The following is a 19,688-nucleotide window of genomic DNA, read 5'->3' as shown; positions in this document are numbered from 1 at the left end:
ACGAATTTTGTCGGCCAACAACAACCAACTTCAGAAGTGATGTCATGTGCTGGTTAACTTTCCGTGTGTTTTTTCTTCTCTGAGCATGCCCAGTCTTTGCTCATCAGATTTTTGTCTGCCGAAATCTGTACTGACTGAAGAACAATCGGCCGTTCTGGTGACGGCCACAAAAATTTTATAGCATGCACACCAGATTTTTGTTTGGCCGAAAAGTAGCAGTCGGTTGTCGGAAGCTCATACTAACAAGCCAACAATCGGACGTTGGCCGAAAATTCACGGCCAACAATCGGTACATGTGTACGGGGCTTTACTCCACACTTTGTTCAGCATTTTACAGCCCATTCATAAAATGCAGGCTGTGTCATGGAGCTCATGGTGTGTCACAGAGTTCACTTGCTGGCTTAAAGTTGTAGTAAACCACAGTTTTTTTTTTTTTGCAACATGCAAGGTAAAGGCATAATGTGCTAGTATGCATCGCATACTAGCACATTATCTTAGAATGAACCTTCCAGCGGCCGCTCCTTCAGAGTGCATGTGCCGGTGACTTCACTGGCTGCATGTACAGTAAATATCTCCTAAACAGTGGCAGGTTTTAGGAGAAATGTATGGTGCCTATAGGTAAGCCTTATTATAGGTAAAAATAATGCATGGGAGTTTACTCCCACTTTAATGCTGCAGAGAGAACTTCATGATTGGTGGAGAATCTGGTGACATGGCTTTGACAGATCATATGACCGGGCTTTCTCCCCCCCAACATTTTTTTTCCCCTGTTGGTGACTAGAAAAGCTTCATTAAGTCCCGGTTCACATATATGTAATGCGGGAACCCTGCAAATCCACTGCAGGTTCCCGCATTGCATTCAATTTTCAGGCAGTTCACACTGCCATATGCGAATCCCTGGGGTTGTCAATACAAAGTTAACGACACCCCCAAATCAGTTTGCATATTGCAGTGCGAACTGTCAGTTCAGACAGGAATTGGATTGCATAGGTGGGAATATCCATGCAATCCGATTCTGGTGCGGACCCAAATAAGGGTCCTGTGCGAGTTGTGTCCGACTGAGATGCAAATTCAGCCATGCAATCTGTATGGCTGAATTCGCATTGCACAGACATTGCATTTGATTTGCAGAGCAGTGCGTATTCGATGTCTGTCATCGCATATATGTGAACTGGGACTAAAGATCCATTCAGTGTTCTGTTAGGAACTCTATTTAATAAAGAAATGTTCCTGATATAAGAAAACTATTTTTTGTCTTTCAGCTCATGCTGTGTGGTATGCAGGAGATCGACATGAATGACTGGCAAAAGAATACAATCTACCGGCACTACACAAAAAACAGCAAGCAAGTCCAGTGGTTCTGGCAGGTGGGTGTATAGACTCAGGTGCTTATATCTGTCTATATTTCTGTTTTGGAATATGGGAGCGCACTGGAGCACCTAGAAAAAGCTTGGGCAAGCTCAGAAAACAAAGCCCATGGAGATGGCGTCTTTGCTGAAAATTGAATCCCGCACCCAATGCTTTACCAGCACTGTCCACTTAGTACCAGGTGTTTCCAGTAAGAGGTGCTGTTCATGGAACAGCATACAAAGACCTTTTAACCTTCCTAGCGGTATTCCCGAGTGTGGCTCGGGGTTAAATTTCAGTGATAAAAGCGGTAACCCCCGAGCCACACTCGGGGTATCGCCAGAAGCAATTCTGGATCCTGGTAGAGGGGTTTCTTACCTTGTCACCGGGATCCTGCGATGTATGTGGGCAGTGTGCGGCGGCGGATCTTCCTCCTGATGCTCTCTGTGCCCCGGCTTCCGTCTCCTGCGACGTGACGCTCGCAGGGGGGTGGAACTGGCGGCAAATTCAAAAGTAAAACACACCAAACACACTGATACATTGCAAAATAAAATAAATTCACATTAGATTGCCCCCCAGTGCCCTTTCCTGCAGTTTTACTGTACTTTTTATATATATATATATATATATATATATCTATCTATAGTATGTATATATATATCTATAGTATGTATATATATATATATATATATATATAGTGTATATGTGTATATATATATATATATATATATATATATATACATACTTTAACTTATTTATAGTCATTTATTATATTATCATTTATGATTTTGTGTTTCAAACTTTATCATATCCGATATGTTATAAAGAAGAACGCACAGTAAAAAAAAAATCATATGTAAATAGTTGGTTTGGGCTGCTCATTTTTAAGAATTGCATGCAAAATAATTGTACCGCTTTCAGCACCTAAAATCAGAAAGAATCATTCCGCCAGGGAGGTTAAATAATTATGCACTTCCAACCTTATGAAGGAAAGCCCCTCTCTTTTCCAGCATGACAATGCCCTTGTGCACAAAGCCAGCTCCATATATACGTGCAAAAAGGTGATTAACTGCACTAACTATACAAGGAAAAAAAAGCAGCTAGCACAGGCAACTGACAAACAAGTTGATAAAAAGCATAAAAATATATATATATGTTCAGCACTAAAGGCAATTAAAATGAGTGTTGGAAAAGTATGAATACAACAAAGGGAGTCCCATGTGTAGAGGTGAGATGAAATATCCAAAAAGTGGTCAAAGTGGTTGCCAGAGCCCAACACCGTCAGGAGGAGATAAATATGCGCTCACCGGATATTGTAGACCCAAACTGCCATACAGCATAAGGGTCACCTGAGGCTCGCATAATAGATCCTGGATTCCTCTGGATTAGGCTGTAACCCGGGATGCTCCAAAGGTGAGTATCACAGCCCTGAGGTGACCAATATTGCTGATATTTCGGAAAGTGCTGTACTGGAGTGATGCCTGCAGCTTGAGGCATCACCCCGGTACCGGCGTCCATAAGCGATGGTCGGGCTGTCTTGTAATGACAACCGATGTGGCTGAAAAGCACCGGCATTTTAACTCTCGGCACCCGGCTGTGATAGCTGGTGTCTTCACAGCCGGGTGCCCACTGCAATTGCGCGAGCTGCATTGCTCCGTGTGGTAGCTGGTGGCTTCACAGCCGGGTGCCCACTGCGATTGGGCGAGCTGCTTTGCTCCATGTGATAGCTGGTGTCTTCACAGCCGGGTGCCCACTGCGATTGCGCGAGCTGCGTTGCTCCATGTGGTAGCTGGTGGCTTCACAGCCGGGTGCCCACTGCGATTGCGCGAGCTGCGTTGCTCCATGTGGTAGCTGGTGTCTTCACAGCCGGGTGCCCACTGCGATTGCGCGAGCTGCATTGCTCCGTGTGGTAGCTGGTGGCTTCACAGCCGGGTGCCCACTGCGATTGGGCGAGCTGCTTTGCTCAATGTTATAGCTGGTGGCTTCACAGCCGGGTGCCCACTGCAATTGCGCGAGCTGCATTGCTCCATGTGGTAGCTGGTGGCTTCACAGCCGGGTGCCCACTGCGATTGGGCGAGCTGCTTTGCTCCATGTGATAGCTGGTGTCTTCACAGCCGGGTGCCCACTGCGATTGCGCGAGCTGCGTTGCTCCATGTGGTAGCTGGTGGCTTCACAGCCGGGTGCCCACTGCGATTGCGCGAGCTGCGTTGCTCCATGTGGTAGCTGGTGTCTTCACAGCCGGGTGCCCACTGCGATTGTGCGAGCTGCGTTGCTCCATGTGGTAGCTGGTGGCTTCACAGCCGGGTGCCCACTGCGATTGCGCGAGCTGCGTTGCTCCATGTGGTAGCTGGTGTCTTCACAGCCGGGTGCCCACTGCGATTGTGCGAGCTGCGTTGCTCCATGTGGTAGCTGGTGGCTTCACAGCCGGGTGCCCACTGCGATTGCGCGAGCTGCGTTGTTCCATGTGCTAGCTGGTGGCTTCACAGCCGGGTGCCCACTGCGATTGCGCGAGCTGCGTTGCTCCATGTGGTAGCTGGTGGCTTCACAGCCGGGTGCCCACTGCGATTGCGCGAGCTGCGCTGCTCAATGTTATAGCTGGTGGCTTCACAGCCGGGTGCCCACTGCAATTGCGTGAGCTGCATTGCTCCATGTGGTAGCTGGTGGCTTCACAGCCGGGTGCCCACTGCGATTGGGCGAGCTGCTTTGCTCAATGTTATAGCTGGTGGCTTCACAGCCGGGTGCCCACTGCAATTACGCGAGCTGCATTGCTCCATGTGGTAGCTGGTGGCTTCACAGCCGGGTGCCCACTGCGATTGGGCGAGCTGCTTTGCTCCATGTGATAGCTGGTGTCTTCACAGCCGGGTGCCCACTGCGATTGCGCGAGCTGCGTTGCTCCATGTGGTAGCTGGTGGCTTCACAGCCGGGTGCCCACTGCGATTGCGCGAGCTGCGTTGCTCCATGTGGTAGCTGGTGTCTTCACAGCCGGGTGCCCACTGCGATTGCGCGAGCTGCGTTGCTCCATGTGGTAGCTGGTGGCTTCACAGCCGGGTGCCCACTGCGATTGCGCGAGCTGCGTTGCTCCATGTGGTAGCTGGTGTCTTCACAGCCGGGTGCCCACTGCGATTGTGCGAGCTGCGTTGCTCCATGTGGTAGCTGGTGGCTTCACAGCCGGGTGCCCACTGCGATTGCGCGAGCTGCGTTGTTCCATGTGCTAGCTGGTGGCTTCACAGCCGGGTGCCCACTGCGATTGCGCGAGCTGCGTTGCTCCATGTGGTAGCTGGTGGCTTCACAGCCGGGTGCCCACTGCGATTGCGCGAGCTGCGCTGCTCATCCTGAATAGTTTTGCATCCTTCTTGGACCTGTGACATGTCCCCGATGACTGCAGGGAGAGAGGGGGAGAGGAGAACTTCCCGTCACAGCGGGTACCCACTCCCCAGCAACCCCCCCCCCCCCCTCAAAGTGCCATTTGGAGAAGAGGAGGGGGGGGGTGTAGGCCTTAAATTAATTTCCCTTTTGGGTGGACCTCTACTTTAATTATGTATTCTGTGCAGTGTTCAGCTTTCAGACTCATGTGTCTCCTTTCAGGTGGTGAAAGAAATTGACAACGAGAAGCGGATCAGATTGTTGCAGTTTGTGACGGGAACCTGCCGCCTTCCAGTGGGTGGATTCTCAGAGCTCATAGGTTAGTGTCCAGTTTTTGTTTTTTTTATGTCTTTTTTGCTTTCTGTGCCTTTATATTTTTCAGTGGCTACTTTGTCCTTTCTGTTTTGCTGCATTACAAAGCACCTATTTTCTTCTAGAGACGAGCTCAGGTGTGTTCAGACACAAGTCCAAACCTGCCTGAGCTATCCCTCCAGGAATCTGTCACTGTGGACAGCCAATCATAAGGGGTTTCCTCATTCCACAGCCTCCGCTGCTTCTGATTGGCTTCTCATCTGAGCTCATCTGTAGTTACTACTTTAATATATACAGAGGATTTTTCTGTGAAGCAATATCATGCATAGCAGTGTTAATATTTATTCATTACTCGGCCCTTCCGCTATATAAACTGACTTACATGGTCCGTCAGTGCCCACAGAAGTTTGGAAAGATCTGGGACAAGTGGTTGGGGGCGCGGTCTATACACCTTTAGATCTGTTGGGATAGGGCTTGGTGGCAGGGGTGCTGTTCTGTCCCTTCATGCCCCTGGGTGTTGTTTTGGTTCTATTTCCCCCCTGGGGGATTGGGGGGGGTGGGGCACGGTGGTGGTGTCCCCTACCTCAGTCCAATATTGTGTATGTCTATCACTCCAGGCTAGTGTCTTGGGTTAGCTTTGCTGTTTATATACCTTACTTGTATTTGTGCACGGGTTATTGTTTCATGCTGTTGCTAATTCCTTTTTTTTTGGGGGGGATAATGTACCTTGATGGCTGTACTGCTGTATTGTTGTTCTGGTTTCTTCTAATAAAACTTTAATGTTAAAAAAAAATATTTATTCATTGTCCTATGTATTTAACATTGTATTCTTTGTCCACTTCTTCTCCCTTTCTGCTGGTACTGCTCTGACTTTTCCGGTTGTGTCTTGCAGGAAGTAATGGACACCAGAAGTTTTGCATTGATAAAGTTGGCAAAGATTCCTGGCTGCCACGGAGTCACACCTGGTAAGACCCATAGCATAGGGCCCCATCGCCCAACATGCAGCCCTTTTTTACTTATAGCGCAGCCCTCTGGTGCCATCAGCCTGTAGTGGGAGCATTGATTTGTAAAGGGGCTGTATTGTCAATGATCTTTAGCAGTATCACGTATTATATCTCCATTTCTAACAATCTACTGCAGCATATTTATGTACAACTATACCTGAAAGCATGTCAGCTGGTCTCTGACCTTCTCTAGCAGCGCGTCAGCTGGTCTCTGACCTTCTCTAGCAGTGAGCAAGCTGGTCTCTGACCTTCTCTAGCAGTATATCAGCTGGTCTCTGACCTTCTCTAGCAGTATATCAGCTGGTCTCTGACCTCTAGCAGTGTGTAAGCTGGCCTCTGACCTTCTCCAGCAGCATGTCAGCTGGTCTCTGACTTTCTCTAGCATTGAGTAAGCTGGTCTCTGACCTTCTCTAACTGTGTGTCAGCTGATCTCTGAACATCTCTTGCAGTGTGTCAACTGGCCTCTGACCTTCTCTAGCAGCGTGTCAGCTGGTCTCTGACCTTCTCTAGCAGTGAGTAAGCTGGTCTCTGACCTTCTCTAGCAGCGTGTCAGCTGGCCTCTGACCTTCTCTAGCAGTGAGTAAGCTGGTCTCTGACCTTCTCTAGCAGCGTGTCAGCTGGTCTCTGACCTTCTCTAGCAGTGAGTAAGCTGGTCTCTGACCTTCTCTAGCAGTGAGTAAGCTGGTCTCTGACCTTCTCTAGCAGTGAGTAAGCTGGTCTCTGACCTTCTCTAGCAGCGTGTCAGCTGGTCTCTGACCTTCTCTAGCAGTGAGTAAGCTAGTCTCTGACCTTCTCTAGCAGTGAGTCAGCTGGTCTCTGACCTTCTCTAGCGGTGTGTCAGCTTGTCTCTGACCTTCTCTAGCAGTGTGTCAGCTGGTCTCTGACCTTCTCTAGCAGTGTGTCAGCTTGTCTCTGACCTTCTCCAGCAGCATGTCAGCTGGTCTCTGACCTTCTCTAGCAGTGTATCAGCTGATCTCTGACCTTCTAAGAGTTCCCTTCCCTGGAACTAAGGGGTCAAGCCCAACCCTTGAATAACAACCCCGCACTATAATCCCCCCCCCCCCCCTCCACTAAATGTTTTAGACCAGTGCACAAAGTGAGTTTGGGGTGGAGCAACATGACTGACCTGCACAGAGTCTTGACCTGAACCTGATAGAACACATTTGGGATGAATTAGAGCGGAACCCTACAGACTAAGACTGGGATGCCATTAAAGTTCATGTGTGTGCAAAGGCAGGCGTCCCAATACTTTTGGTAATATAGTGTATATAGACACTGGTTTTTCTTAGTGTATGTATTTTAGCTGTGCATTTACTTGTTAGCCTGGAGTTCTGCTTTAACTGCTAGGTGATTCAACCCATTAGTACCCACCTAAATCTAGAATAACATTTATTGAAGTCAGACTTGTGTAAAAAAAAAAAAAAAAAAAAAAAAATCTCACAGGGTTTCATTTCATGTCGTCTTCTGCTTTCAGCTTCAACAGACTGGACCTGCCTCCTTATAAAAGCTACGAACAGCTGAAAGAAAAGCTGCTTTTTGCCATTGAGGAAACGGAAGGGTTTGGCCAAGAATAACATCTCTGAGCTGCAGCGGCAGACGAGGGAGGAGGCGGATTCTTCCCTGGCACCAGGTTCCTTATAACCGATCACAAGGCCTAGTTTGGATGCAAAATACGGCTGTGCCATGGTTAGAGGCTGCAACTGTGAGATTGACACGCCCCCCTGAGCGTTGTCCACGCCCCCCGCGCCTCTATGATACTCAGTCGTTTGTGTTGGTCCATAGCCATTTGATTTCTTTTTTTTTTAGGTGTGTCTTAAGGTGTTTGCTATGCATCTGAAGTCTTAAGGGCAACTCCACCAAAATATATATCCCTCTGTTGGGTGGATTGAAAAGAGTGTGATCCTCCTGCCACAAGGCTTCGCTAATGATTTTTTTTTTAAAAGCGGAGTTACTCTTGTCTCCAGCTTATGCTTTTTCCATATACTTATGGGGAGAATCCACTAGAGCACGGGTGTCAAACACAAGGCCCACAGGCCGAATGTGGCCCTCCAGGCCATTTCATGTGGCCCTCCACCTCTCCTGCAGCTACCCCCTCATCTCTGTCCCTACCTTGTCTCAGCAGTCGGCAGCAGAGAGGAGAACAGAACTCCTCATACAGATTCTGTACCTCTCTGTTCAGCTGCAGCACCACCTCATCTCTGCCTCCCCTGGTCTCAGCAAACTCCAGCCCCTCCCCTGGTCCTCCTCCAGACCCTGCCCTTTCTGCTTTCCAGCTTCTTCCAGGAAGAAGCACAAGGTAAAGAGGGTGAATTGTGATGTAAGGGAAGGTGGGGGACTTTTCACTTCTGATAGTGGGGGGGCTTTTTACATCTGATGTAAGGGGGAGTGGGGTGCTCTGGACATCTAGTCTTACAGCTACAGCCGGCCCTTTGAGGGCAACCATAATGCTGTTGCGGCCCTCAATGAAATTGGATTTGACACCCCTGCACTGGAGGGTGCCCAAGTGCTCTATAGTGAAAGTCACCATAGGTAAAAAAAAAACGCGGCTGGTGACAACAGTAGCTCAGATTCCATCCAAACTCATGGCCTGTCATGGTTATTTGAGGAGGAAAGATCTCTTGGCACAGTTCAATAGCAGTGAAGACAAGGCAAAGGGGATTGAGTGCTTCTCAACTCCACACAAGATCTAGTAGCCAGTTTTGGGCAGAGTAGTTCTTTTACCGTGACCTATAACATTCTGCGGTGTAGGCAGCCATTTTGGTAGGTGATCCAATCATTGTAACCCCGTAGGCACCAATGATCTCACTGGTACAAAGGGAAATCTGCTCCTCAGTGCTGTCACCCACCAATGCCTATTTCTATCAGGTTTTGGGTCAGCCCACAAAATGATGGCCGAAAGATGTACTGCAAGAAAATCTAATAATGAGTGGAGCGATGGAGTGAGTAACTTTTTTTTTTTAGGAAATGATGGCTTTATCTGATTTTTAGAATTTTTTTTAATGTATATTTTTTTTTTTTACTGATTTTTTTTGTCTTCTGAATCTGGCCACACACACACAATCAGATTTTAAACTATCAGATCAGCCAAATTTTCAAACTGTTAAACTACTTCTGTCGTCAGAGGGAGAAAACAATGCCCCATGATTGGTATTAGGGCGAGTAATCATGCCCCATCGTTGATGTCAATGAGAATAATAGTGTCCAGGCGTGTAATTAAAGGATTGCAATTGCAACCGGGCCCCATGCTCCAGGGGGCCTGTGTGGCTCCCCTGTACACCTGGATAGGAGGGGGGGCGGCGGGGGCAGCATGTAGAGAAATCACTGTCCTCCTTTTTCCTCCTGTAGCTGCAGGAGGAAAATGGAGGAGATTGGTTCCTCTGTGTGCTGCCCCCGCCACTCCTCCTATCCAGTTCACTTGTGTTCTGCTGTCTCTGGGCCCCTGTGTGCTCCCCTGGTTCCCACACCCCCCCTGCTGTGCTGCCGGCTTCCTCCCTCCCCTCTCCTGCCGGCTGCTGCAGGGGATGTTTCACAATAGAGAATCAGGAAGGGGTCGGTAAATATGTAATTTACCAGCTCCTTCCTTTTCTGAATGGACAGAGTCATAGTCAGTGACACTGTAAAAAAATAAAATAAAATGATAAAAAATAATACAATTAAAATACCAAAAAATAAAAACGACTGACACCAGTGGGTGAACTTCCAGGATCGCAAAGGTCACACTTGTGACCGGGCCCTGGCATTCCACCACCGTGGGGAGGCCCCAAGATGGCAGGAAGGGGGCCCACTGCAGAACTCGTGAAAGGGTCCCACTGCGGGAAGGTAATAAAGGGCCCCGCAATGAGAGTAAAGGGCCCCAGGATCAGTGGGAAAGCCCCAGGCTTGAAGGGAAGGGCCCCTCCATGGTTTCTTGCACTGGGGCCCTGAAGGTTCTAGTTATGCCTCTGATAGTGGCCCATCACAGGAATAAGGGGATTGGGAATTTAAATGAAGCATATGACCGGATATATGATCAAAACACGATGATATATTTATTGAGTAAAAAACACATTACAATTATTACATACATGGATGTTTGATGAATTCATATATATACAAATTGAACAATATAATAGCGCACACATACACAGGAAAAAAAAGGGGATTGGGACTTTAACCACTTCTGGACTAGAAGGATTTTCCCCCTTTAATGACCAGGCCATTTTTTGCGAGTCGGCACTGCGTTACTTTAACTGACAATTGCGCAGTCGTGCGACGCTGTACCCAAATACAATTGATATCCTTTTTTTCCCACAAACAGAGTTTTTTCTTTTGGTGGTATTTGATCACCTCTGCAGTTTTTATTTTTTGCGCTATAAACAAAAAAAGAGCGACAATTCTGAATAAAATATATATATTTTTTAATTCTATAGAACATTCCCAATAAAAAAAAAATTAAAAATCAAATTTTTTCATCCTTTTAGGCCAATTTGTATTCTGCTACATATTTTTGGTTAAAAAAAAAATCCCAATAAGTGTGTATTGATTGGTTTGCGCAAAAGTTATTGCCTCTACAAACTAGGGGAAAGATTTAGAGCCCATTCAGACAGGGGCGACACGACTTGCTGGGGTGACCTGTGAAGTCGCGGTGCACCTCGGCGCGACTTGCACGGACTTCATATAATTGAAGTCAATGCAAGTCGCCTCCAGGTCGCCCCAAAGTAGTACAGGACCCTTTTTCTAAGTCGGAGCGACTTGTGTCGCTCCTATTAGAACGGGTCCTGTACTATTTAATCGCGAGCGACCGACTGCGACTTGTCAGGCAACCAAGTCGCCTGACAAGTCGTGCTAGTGTGAATGGACCCTTATGTCATTTTTATTTTATTTATTTATTTTTTTACTAGTAATGGCGGCGATCAGCGATTTTTAGCGGGACTGCGACATTGCGGCGGACAGTTTGGACCCCTAACTGACATTTTTGACACTTTTGGGGGGGGATCAGTGACCTTACTACAGTAATCAGTGCTAACAATATGCACTGTTACTGTACTAATGACACTGGCAGGGAAGGGGTTAACACCAGGGGTGATCAAAGGGTTAAGTGTATGCCTAGGGGGTGTTTTCTAACTGTGTGGGGGATGGGCTTGCTGCATGAACATAGAGAGCTGTGTTCCTAAAAAAGAGGATCCCTGTGTTCATAACTGACAGAACAGCGGTCTGCTGTGTTTACAATGGTAGACTGCCGTTCTGTGTCCACGGGGGGAGCGATCGCGGGTATTTGGCGGCATTCGGCAATTCCTTGTGACAGCAAAAGTGACAAAAAAAAAATTTAAAAGGACAGTGTAAAAATAAAAAAACTTTAAATGTGCAGAATATTGGCACCTAATTTCGGCTAACGGCCTGAAGGATGGATGTAAAAACAGTATCGACCCTAAAAAACAATGTCGGTCAATTCCCAATATATACCAATTTAATCAAATCTCATATTAGCTTTGGTAATGTAAAATTCAAAAGTCATTGTTATTATTTTCAAATCTGCAGCTTTCATTACAATAATGAATGGGAAATTTTGTTGACCTGACCTAAAATCTGATTTCTGGCCATCGTTAGGCTGCTTATTGATAATGGACCTCACCACTTATGGTACACATAATGAACAACAACTTCATGCTATCCTCATCTTATTATAGTATCGGTTTCCAAGACAGTTGGAGCGGACCAATGGTCTGCCACCATTTTGTTGGAGCCCAATCATGAATGGTACCTCTAGCACACTTTTCCCTTAGCAAGGTAAATGGATTTAATAGAATGCTTTATTTATTCACAGCTCATTTTTAGGTGGATTAACCTATGGCAAGCCAATCAGAATTAAAGGCTAAGTTCACTTTTAACAAAAAAATAATAAATTCACATCTTTTTGCAGGTAAAAATTGGCGCATACTAAAACCATTGCAAAGAGCAGCCTCGATTAGGTTCCTTGCCTGCGCTCCTGGCTCCTCCCCCACCGCCCCCCGCCAAGTACCCCCTAGAAAACCGCTTGCTATGGGGGCCCCCTAGCAAACCACTTGCTATGGGGGGCGCTCGTGCATGCTCGCTCCCGAGCCCCACTTTGTGTCTCTAAGACTCACAGATCGGGACTCGCCCCTGCTCCCTAATCACTGGCTGTGATTGACAGCAGCAGGAGCCAATGAGGAGGGAGAGAACCGAGAGAGCCTCGGCTCTCATGTACATCGCTAAATTGAGATCAGGGGGGTGCTGGGGAACTGCATGCAGAAGGTTTTTTTTTTTTTTTTTTTTTAACCTTTATAGAATTAAATGAGGTAAAAAACCTTCTGCCTTTATAATCACTTTAATGGTGGAGCATAGCAGACTCACAGATTTCACATCCTCCGATCTCCTTGGTCTTCAACTCAACCAAACGATTAACAAAAGATGGCATTCATTTATGTACCACAAGTGCTGGGAGCCCTTTCATGCGCAGTCCTACAGCGGTTTTTAACCTTGCAGCTTTAGGCAGCAGCTGTAACATATTTTAGTGCATTTTTTTATTAAAGAAAAAAAAATATTTTTTTTCATTAGTTTTTAAAGAAAATGACTTTAATGTGAGCACCTTATTCGTTTTTTTTTTTGTTTTTTTAGTATAATTATGTTTTGTTACTGAATTATATTTACAGCCTTCTGTCTCCTTGTAGACCTTTTATCTTCTGTGTTTTTAATAGAAAAAATAATGAGTTCATTTCATTGTGGAAGCCTTTTAATGACTGTATCGATTTTCACTTAGAAGAAAAACTTTAGAAAATGTTTTTTTTTTTTTAAGGTTTCTGATCAGCTGCATTGTTGGTAAATTCCAATCTTTAGCACATTGCTGTAAAGTTTTTGGTGTCTCTGGTGTGATAAAAGTTAGGGCACATGGTGAACCTCTCTCATTTTTTGGGATCCTCAAATTGTATGAAATTAAGCTATTTTGAATTACAATTGTACTTTTTTTTTTAGTTAGTTAGTTACACCCAGTTTTTTTTTTTTTTTTTTTTTAGAGAATTGGTGCAGGAACACCCCCATTCTAAAGTCACTTTGTGTCTCCGCCCCCTACCCACCTCTTAGCACTGACCTTTGGTTCAGCCCCCTACCCACCTCTGAGCACTGACCTTTGGTTCTGCCCCTTACCCACCTCTGCGCACTGACCTTTGGTTCCACCCTTACCCACCTCTGAGCACCGACCCTTGGTTCTGCCCCTTAACCACCTCTGAGCACTGACTCTTGGTTCCGCCCCTTACCCACATCTGAGCACTGACCTTTGGTTCCACCCTTACCCACCTCTGAGCAACGACCCTTGGTTCTGCCCCTTAACCACCTCTGAGCACTGACCCTTGGTTCCGCCCCTTACCCACCTCTGAGCGCTGACCTTTGGTTCCACCCTTACCCACCTCTGAGCAGCACTGACCCTTGTTTCCGCCCCTTACCCACCTCTGAGCACTGACCTTTGATTCCACCCTTACCCACCTCTGAGCACTGACCCTAGGTTCCACTCCATACTCCAGTTTGGTAAGGATACCAAGAAAAATAATAAAATAAATGCCCCATCATTGGTATCAATGGTAGGAATAGTGCCCCATCATTGGTATTAATGGGAGGAATAGTGCTCCATCATTGGTGTCAGTGGGAGGAATAATGCCCCATCATTGGTGTCAATGGTAGGAATAGTGCCCCATCATTGGTATTAATGGGAGGAATAGTGCTCCATCATTGGTGTCAGTGGGAGGAATAGTGCTCCATCATTGGTGTCAGTGGGAGGAATAGTGCCCCATCATTGGTATCAATGGTAGGAATAGTGCCCCATCATTGGTGTCAATGGGAGGAATAGTGCCCCATCATTGGTGTCAGTGGGAGGAATAGTGCTCCATCATTGGTGTCAGTGGGAGGAATAGTGCTCCATCATTGGTGTCAGTGGGAGGAATAGTGCCCCATCATTGGTATCAATGGTAGGAATAGTGCCCCATCATTGGTGTCAATGGGAGGAATAGTGCCCCATCATTGGTGTCACTGGGAGGAATAATGCCCATCAATGGTAGGAATAGTGCCCCATCATTGGTGTCAGTGGGAGGAATAGTGCTCCATCATTGGTGTCAGTGGGAGGAATAGTGCCCCATCATTGGTGTCAGTGGGAGGAATAGTGCCCCATCATTGGTGTCAGTGGGAGGAATAGTGCTCCATCATTGGTGTCAGTGGGAGCAATAGTGCTCCATCATTGGTGTCAGTGGGAGGAATAGTGCTCCATCATTGGTGTCAGTGGGAGGAGTAGTGCTCCATCATTGGTGTCAGTGGGAGGAATAGTGCCCCATCATTGGTGTCAGTGGGAGGAATAGTGCCCCATCATTGGTGTCAGTGGGAGGAATAGTGCCCCATCATTGGTGTCAGTGGCAGGAATAGCGCCTCATCATTGGTATCAATGGGAGGAATAGTGCTCCATCATTGGTGTCAGTGGGAGGAATAGTGCCCCATCATTGGGGTCAGTGGGAAGAATAGTGCCCCATCATTGGGGTCAGTGGGAGAAATAGTGCCCCATCATTGGTGTCAATGGGAGGAATAGTGCTCCATCATTGGGGTCAGTGGGAGGAATAGTGCCCCATCATTGGTGTCAGTGGGAGAAATAGTGCCCCATCATTGGTGTCAGTGGGAGGAATAGTGCCCCATCATTGGTATTAATAGGAGGAATAGTGTCCATCATTGTTGTCAGTGGTACTTATAGTGCCCTATCATTGGTATCAATGGGAGTAGTAGTCCCCAATTATTTGTGTCCGTGGGAGGAAAAGTGCCCCAATGTCAGTGACAATGGCAGAAATTATGCCAGATAAAAGCAAGCAAAGGGCTGCATTCCACCCCCGGACCCCAGTTTGGAGACCACTGCTATAGAGGAAGAGTTACTCTACCAACATGTGAAATTTGAATAACCCATGTAGGTTAATTAAAAAGTAATGCCCACTCTTAATGCTCTGATCACTTCAGGGGCCCCTAGGGATACCCCAGCAGACAGAGAGCTGCCTGTAAGAACTTTACACCTAACCAACCTATCAGTGAGTCCCAACGGTCGACCAATACTCTTTTTTTTTTTTTTTAAATTATCCAAACACAGGCAGTGTCAGACACCTTCTTTTAAAAGTTGCCACTTTCCTGGTAAATCTCTAGCTTGAGGGCTTAGTGAGTCAATGATCCAGACTAAGTAAGCAAGTGTGACCTACCAACCTGCATATGTGTCCCAGGCCAGCAAACCACCAAGGCCTTATTCACACGGGTGCGTTCGGGGCCATGCATCGGAACCCTCACGGATGTCACGTTGGGAGCAGCAGCTGTGTCTGTGCAGCAACCGTGACAGCAATAGGACTGCCTGCACAGGGATGCACGGAACACCTGTGCATCCCCCATGCGGGTAAATGCAGACCCCACACAGGGCAAAGATTCATACTCCCCATGTGAACAAGGCCTAAAATAGAGCATTAGAGGATTGACATGAGAGACACCTAGATGTCACCACTGACCGCACCGATACTTTTATCACAACAGTCATTGACCAGAATGAGAACACAGCGCCACCTATTGAATAGCTATGCGTATGTCATGCTTCTAAGCAGGGAATCCAAGCTATGGATGGGTTACCCAGGGTAGCTTGTCCGCTAACCGTTTTCAAATTAAAATGTGAAAGCTGTCTTTGGATTGGCTAGTGTTGGCAATGCAGATACAATACATTTCTTTTTAGGTTTTATAGTTTTACCATACTTGGTGTTATTCTGCAGAAACTCATAGATATCCTGTAAATCAACACTTACCAAAAATGCAATTGCTATTTTTTTTTTGAATTGTGTAAAGAACAAAATATTAATTTTATGTTACCGATTTTCACAATGGCTCCTATTCTCCGAACCTTTCTGTACAGGTCAATTCCATTTTCTACTTTTTAAGTAAATATCGTTAATTGTGTTGAGATACAGAGATTGTACAGTGTGTATATAATAAAGGATGGCATATAAATATATATATCTATATAAAATAAAAAAAAAAAGATTGTTTGCAAAAGCTTTGGAGTTATCCCCAGAGATTTGTATAGGTCTCTGCATCCGTGATGCTCACTTTCTTGTGCAATAAACACACAGGTTTGTATAAGAAGTGTGTGCTCTGTTTGTGAAATGCATTATTTTTGGGTTTGTGAAACTTTAACATTTGAACATGAAAACATTGGAGGCATAGGTTTGTTTGTTTGTTTTTTTTTTTTTTTTTTTTTTTTTTTTGTCGTTTTTTTTTTGTCGTTTTATTGTGGCTTTCAGGCTTTATTTTACCTTTTTTTTTTTTTGTAATTTTATTGTGACTTTTAGGCTTTTTTTACATTTTTTTCTTTGTTTTATTTACATTTTTTTGTCGTTTTATTGTGGCTTTTAGGCTTTATTTTACCTTTTTTTTTGTCCTTTTATTGTGACTTTCAGGCTTTTTTTTACATTTTTTCTTTGTTTTATTTACATTTTTTATTGTGGCTTTCAGGCTTTATTTTCCCTTTTTTTTTTTTTTTTTTTTGATGTTTTATTGTGGCTTTCAGGCTTTTTTTTTTTATCTTATTTTTTTTTTTTTTTGCAGAAAAAAAAAAAAAAAGATCCAGTAGAAAGCCAACTTTATACCTTTGTAGTGTGTTACTGCTCCCACATAAATGCACATCACATTAACTACTTCAGCCCCAGAAGGTTTTACCCCCCTTCCTGACCAGGCCATTTTGTGCGATTCGGCATTGCGTTGTTTAACTGACAATTGCGTGGTCGTGTGACGCTGTACCCAAATAAAATTCCCCTTTTTTCCCCACAAGCAGAGCTTTCTTTTAGTGGTATTTGATCACCTGTGCGATTTTTATTTTTCTGTACTAGAAACAAAAAAAGAGCGACAATTTTGAAGAAAAAAAAAAAAAAAACAATATTTTTCACTTTCTGCTATATAACATTCCCGAGAAAAAAATTTAAAATAAAAAAAAAAGAGCGACAATTTTGAAGAAAAAAAAAAAAAACAATATTTTTCACTTTCTGCTATATAACATTCCCGAGAAAAAAATTTAAAATAAAAAAAAAAGAGCGACAATTTTGAAAAAACAAACAAACAATACTTTTTACTTTCTGCTAAAAGACATATCCAATTAAAAAATTTAAAAAATCTAATTTCTTCACCAATTTAGGTCAATATGTATTCTGCTACATGTTTTTTGGTGAAAAATAAATTCCCAATAAGCGTATATTGATTGATTGGTTTGCGCAAAAGTTAGAATATCTACAAACTATAGGATAGATTTATGGACTTTTTATTTATTTTTTATTGTTTTTACTAGTAATGGTGGCAATCAGCGATTTTTAGCGGGATTGCGGAGGACAAATCTGACACTAAGTGACTCTTTTTGGGGACCAGTGACACCAATATTGTGATCAGTGCTGAAAAAAATGCACCGCCACTTTATTAATGACACTGGCAGGGAAAGAGGGTCAACATCAGGGGCGATCAAAGGAACTGTGTTCCCTGGGAGTGCTTTCTTATTGTGTGGGGGAGGTGCTTAACTGAAGAAAGACAGAGGTCCGTGTTCCTGCTTGGTAGAAACACAACATCTCTGTCTTTCTTACTCCTAGAACAGCGATCTGCCTCTCTCCGAGTGATCGCCGGGTTTCTGGTGGACGTGGGTCTGCCGGACCCTCTGAATAGCTCCCGCTGTGTCCAATCACAGCAGGAGCAGGGCTCCGGCGGCGCCCAAGAACCGAAGAAAGGGATCTTGTACAAGTACGTGATTTTTCGCTTAAGGGCCGCTCTGCCGCAGAATATGCACATGGGGCGGTCTGTAAGCCGTTAAGGCAGGTCATTTATTTTTAATAGGCTGCCAATGCACCTTGGTGCATCCTACCCTTTCTTGGCAATGCAACACTCATCCGTGATATACTAAAGCCAGCTATAGATGGATCAATATTTGGCCGATTTAGCAGGAACTGGCCAAATTTTGATCCATCTATGCCCAGGCTGGTTCTACTGAAGTCGACCCATCAATCAACTTTAGTGCAACCAACCTATTGTGTTTTAAATAGGCTGCCAATGCACCTTGGTGCATCTTACCCTTTCCTGGTAAAGCAACACTCATCCGTGATATACTAAAGCCAGCCATAGACGGATCGATATTTGGCCGGTTTAGCAGGAACTGGCCAAATTTTGATCTATCTATGCCCAGGCTGGTTCTACTGAAGTCGACCCATCAATCAACTTTTTGTGCAACCAGCCTATTGTGTTTTTTTTCGCCTGCTCACTGTCGGTGGCTATAGCAGCCAGCAGTGATCATTGTATTCTTGTTCAATATTTTTATTGAGTGTAGAAAACTGCATGCAACATTACAGTTTGCCAATCGAGTAATACTGCCATACAGATGTGGAACAATAAAGAGCACATAAAAAAGGTTCATAAACAATAACAGCACTAAGATACCATTCATGCATGCTGAAGACCTCCACAGTACTAGAAGTGCAAAACAGTTGAAAAAACACCGCTCAGGTGAATATATTAGAAGATAGGAGGGCAAATAAAGAGAAGAAAGGGAGGAAACTAGGTCCGGTGGTGGTAGCAGTCAACAATTTATTGGTTAAGAGAGCCATAGGGTAGACATAGGGTCATGATAAAGGTTCTAGTAGTGACTGCTCTAAGTCCTGTCACAAATAATTGTCCACCTACGGTTGCCAATTTTTCAATTGTTTAGGAATTCAGTCAAGCAACGTGACCTCTATTTTGCTGTGGATCATGAATTGCGTTATCCTATGCTTCACCTCAAGGAGACACACCTTAGGGCAGGATTTCTCAACCTGGGTTCCTCCTGAGGTTGTTAGGGGTTCCTTGAGCAATGGGCAATCTCTGCCTCTCTGATAGGATCCCAATGACACCATTGTTCACTTTAGCTATCTGTAAGGGGGGTAATTCTTCCCAATGATAACAAGAGTAAGGAGCATTCTTCCCACTGACTGTCACACTAATGTATCATGAGTTGTAGATTTTTATCATTTAGCAGGGGTTCCCCGAGACAAGAAATTTATTTCATGGGTTCCTCTGTGTTGAAAAGGTTGAGAAAGGCTGCCCTAGGGGTTTGTGATCATTGTATTCTGCAGGAGGGGAAGGCGTGGTTGCAGGAATTCCCCCCTTCCTGAGTGCAGCCCATCTGGGATATTACCTACTTTCCTCCCTACATGGTCCTGGGCAGCTCCTCTTAATAAAGGGTGCGTAGGTGCAGCAGTTCCATTCACTCCAATGGGTATACCGTACTCATGGAGGCTGCCAGAAGGACAGCTTACCAAGGCAATTATTAGAGTCACTACCAATATGCAGCATTGAGAAGGGTTCATTCAGCAGGGGGTGGGGATTTATTAAAGAACAACTTCACTAAAGGTAAAGTTGTCTTGTTAACTACACCATACTGAATTCCCATCATCCTGCGAGAAGGTCCAGCTTCGTCACCTTCATCCAATCACCTATAGGTATAACTGGCTGGAAGCCTTGGTGTAAGGTGAGAAAAGTTTTCCTTTTACTGGGTATATTTATCAAATTTAACTGTGCTTATTTACTAAGTCAGTGTAAATGCGTGACAACCTGATCTCCATTGTATGGCATACTTCTGGGTTTGACTTGTTCCTGAGGTCTTGT

At 45.1% G+C, this 19,688-nt stretch overlaps 1 protein-coding gene and 1 long non-coding RNA gene across 2 annotated transcripts in view; both read left to right on the top strand.

Moving 5' to 3' along the window:
* Positions 1-7,824, top strand: part of WWP2 (WW domain containing E3 ubiquitin protein ligase 2) — a 141,886-nt gene extending 134,062 nt beyond the window's left edge. Inside the window, exons 19-22 of the mRNA XM_082269685.1 lie at positions 1,263-1,367; positions 4,933-5,029; positions 5,915-5,987; positions 7,501-7,824. Of these exons, the coding sequence (XP_082125811.1) occupies positions 1,263-1,367; positions 4,933-5,029; positions 5,915-5,987; positions 7,501-7,600 (375 nt within the window). The 3' untranslated portion in view covers positions 7,601-7,824. The remainder of the gene's footprint in view (positions 1-1,262; positions 1,368-4,932; positions 5,030-5,914; positions 5,988-7,500) is intronic.
* Positions 7,825-13,794: 5,970 nt separating this feature from the next.
* The window catches only part of LOC309564968, a 49,198-nt gene continuing 43,304 nt past the window's right edge, over positions 13,795-19,688 (top strand). Inside the window, exon 1 of the long non-coding RNA XR_014225771.1 lies at positions 13,795-13,882. This is a non-coding gene — a long non-coding RNA (uncharacterized lncRNA). The remainder of the gene's footprint in view (positions 13,883-19,688) is intronic.

The sequence above is a fragment of the Pelophylax lessonae genome, assembly GCF_965119305.1.
Source record: "Pelophylax lessonae genome assembly, chromosome: 10".
Lineage (NCBI taxonomy): Eukaryota > Metazoa > Chordata > Amphibia > Anura > Ranidae > Pelophylax > Pelophylax lessonae.
The sequence above is the reverse complement of the archived record's forward strand: the minus strand, read 5'-3'. Positions and strand labels throughout refer to the sequence as shown.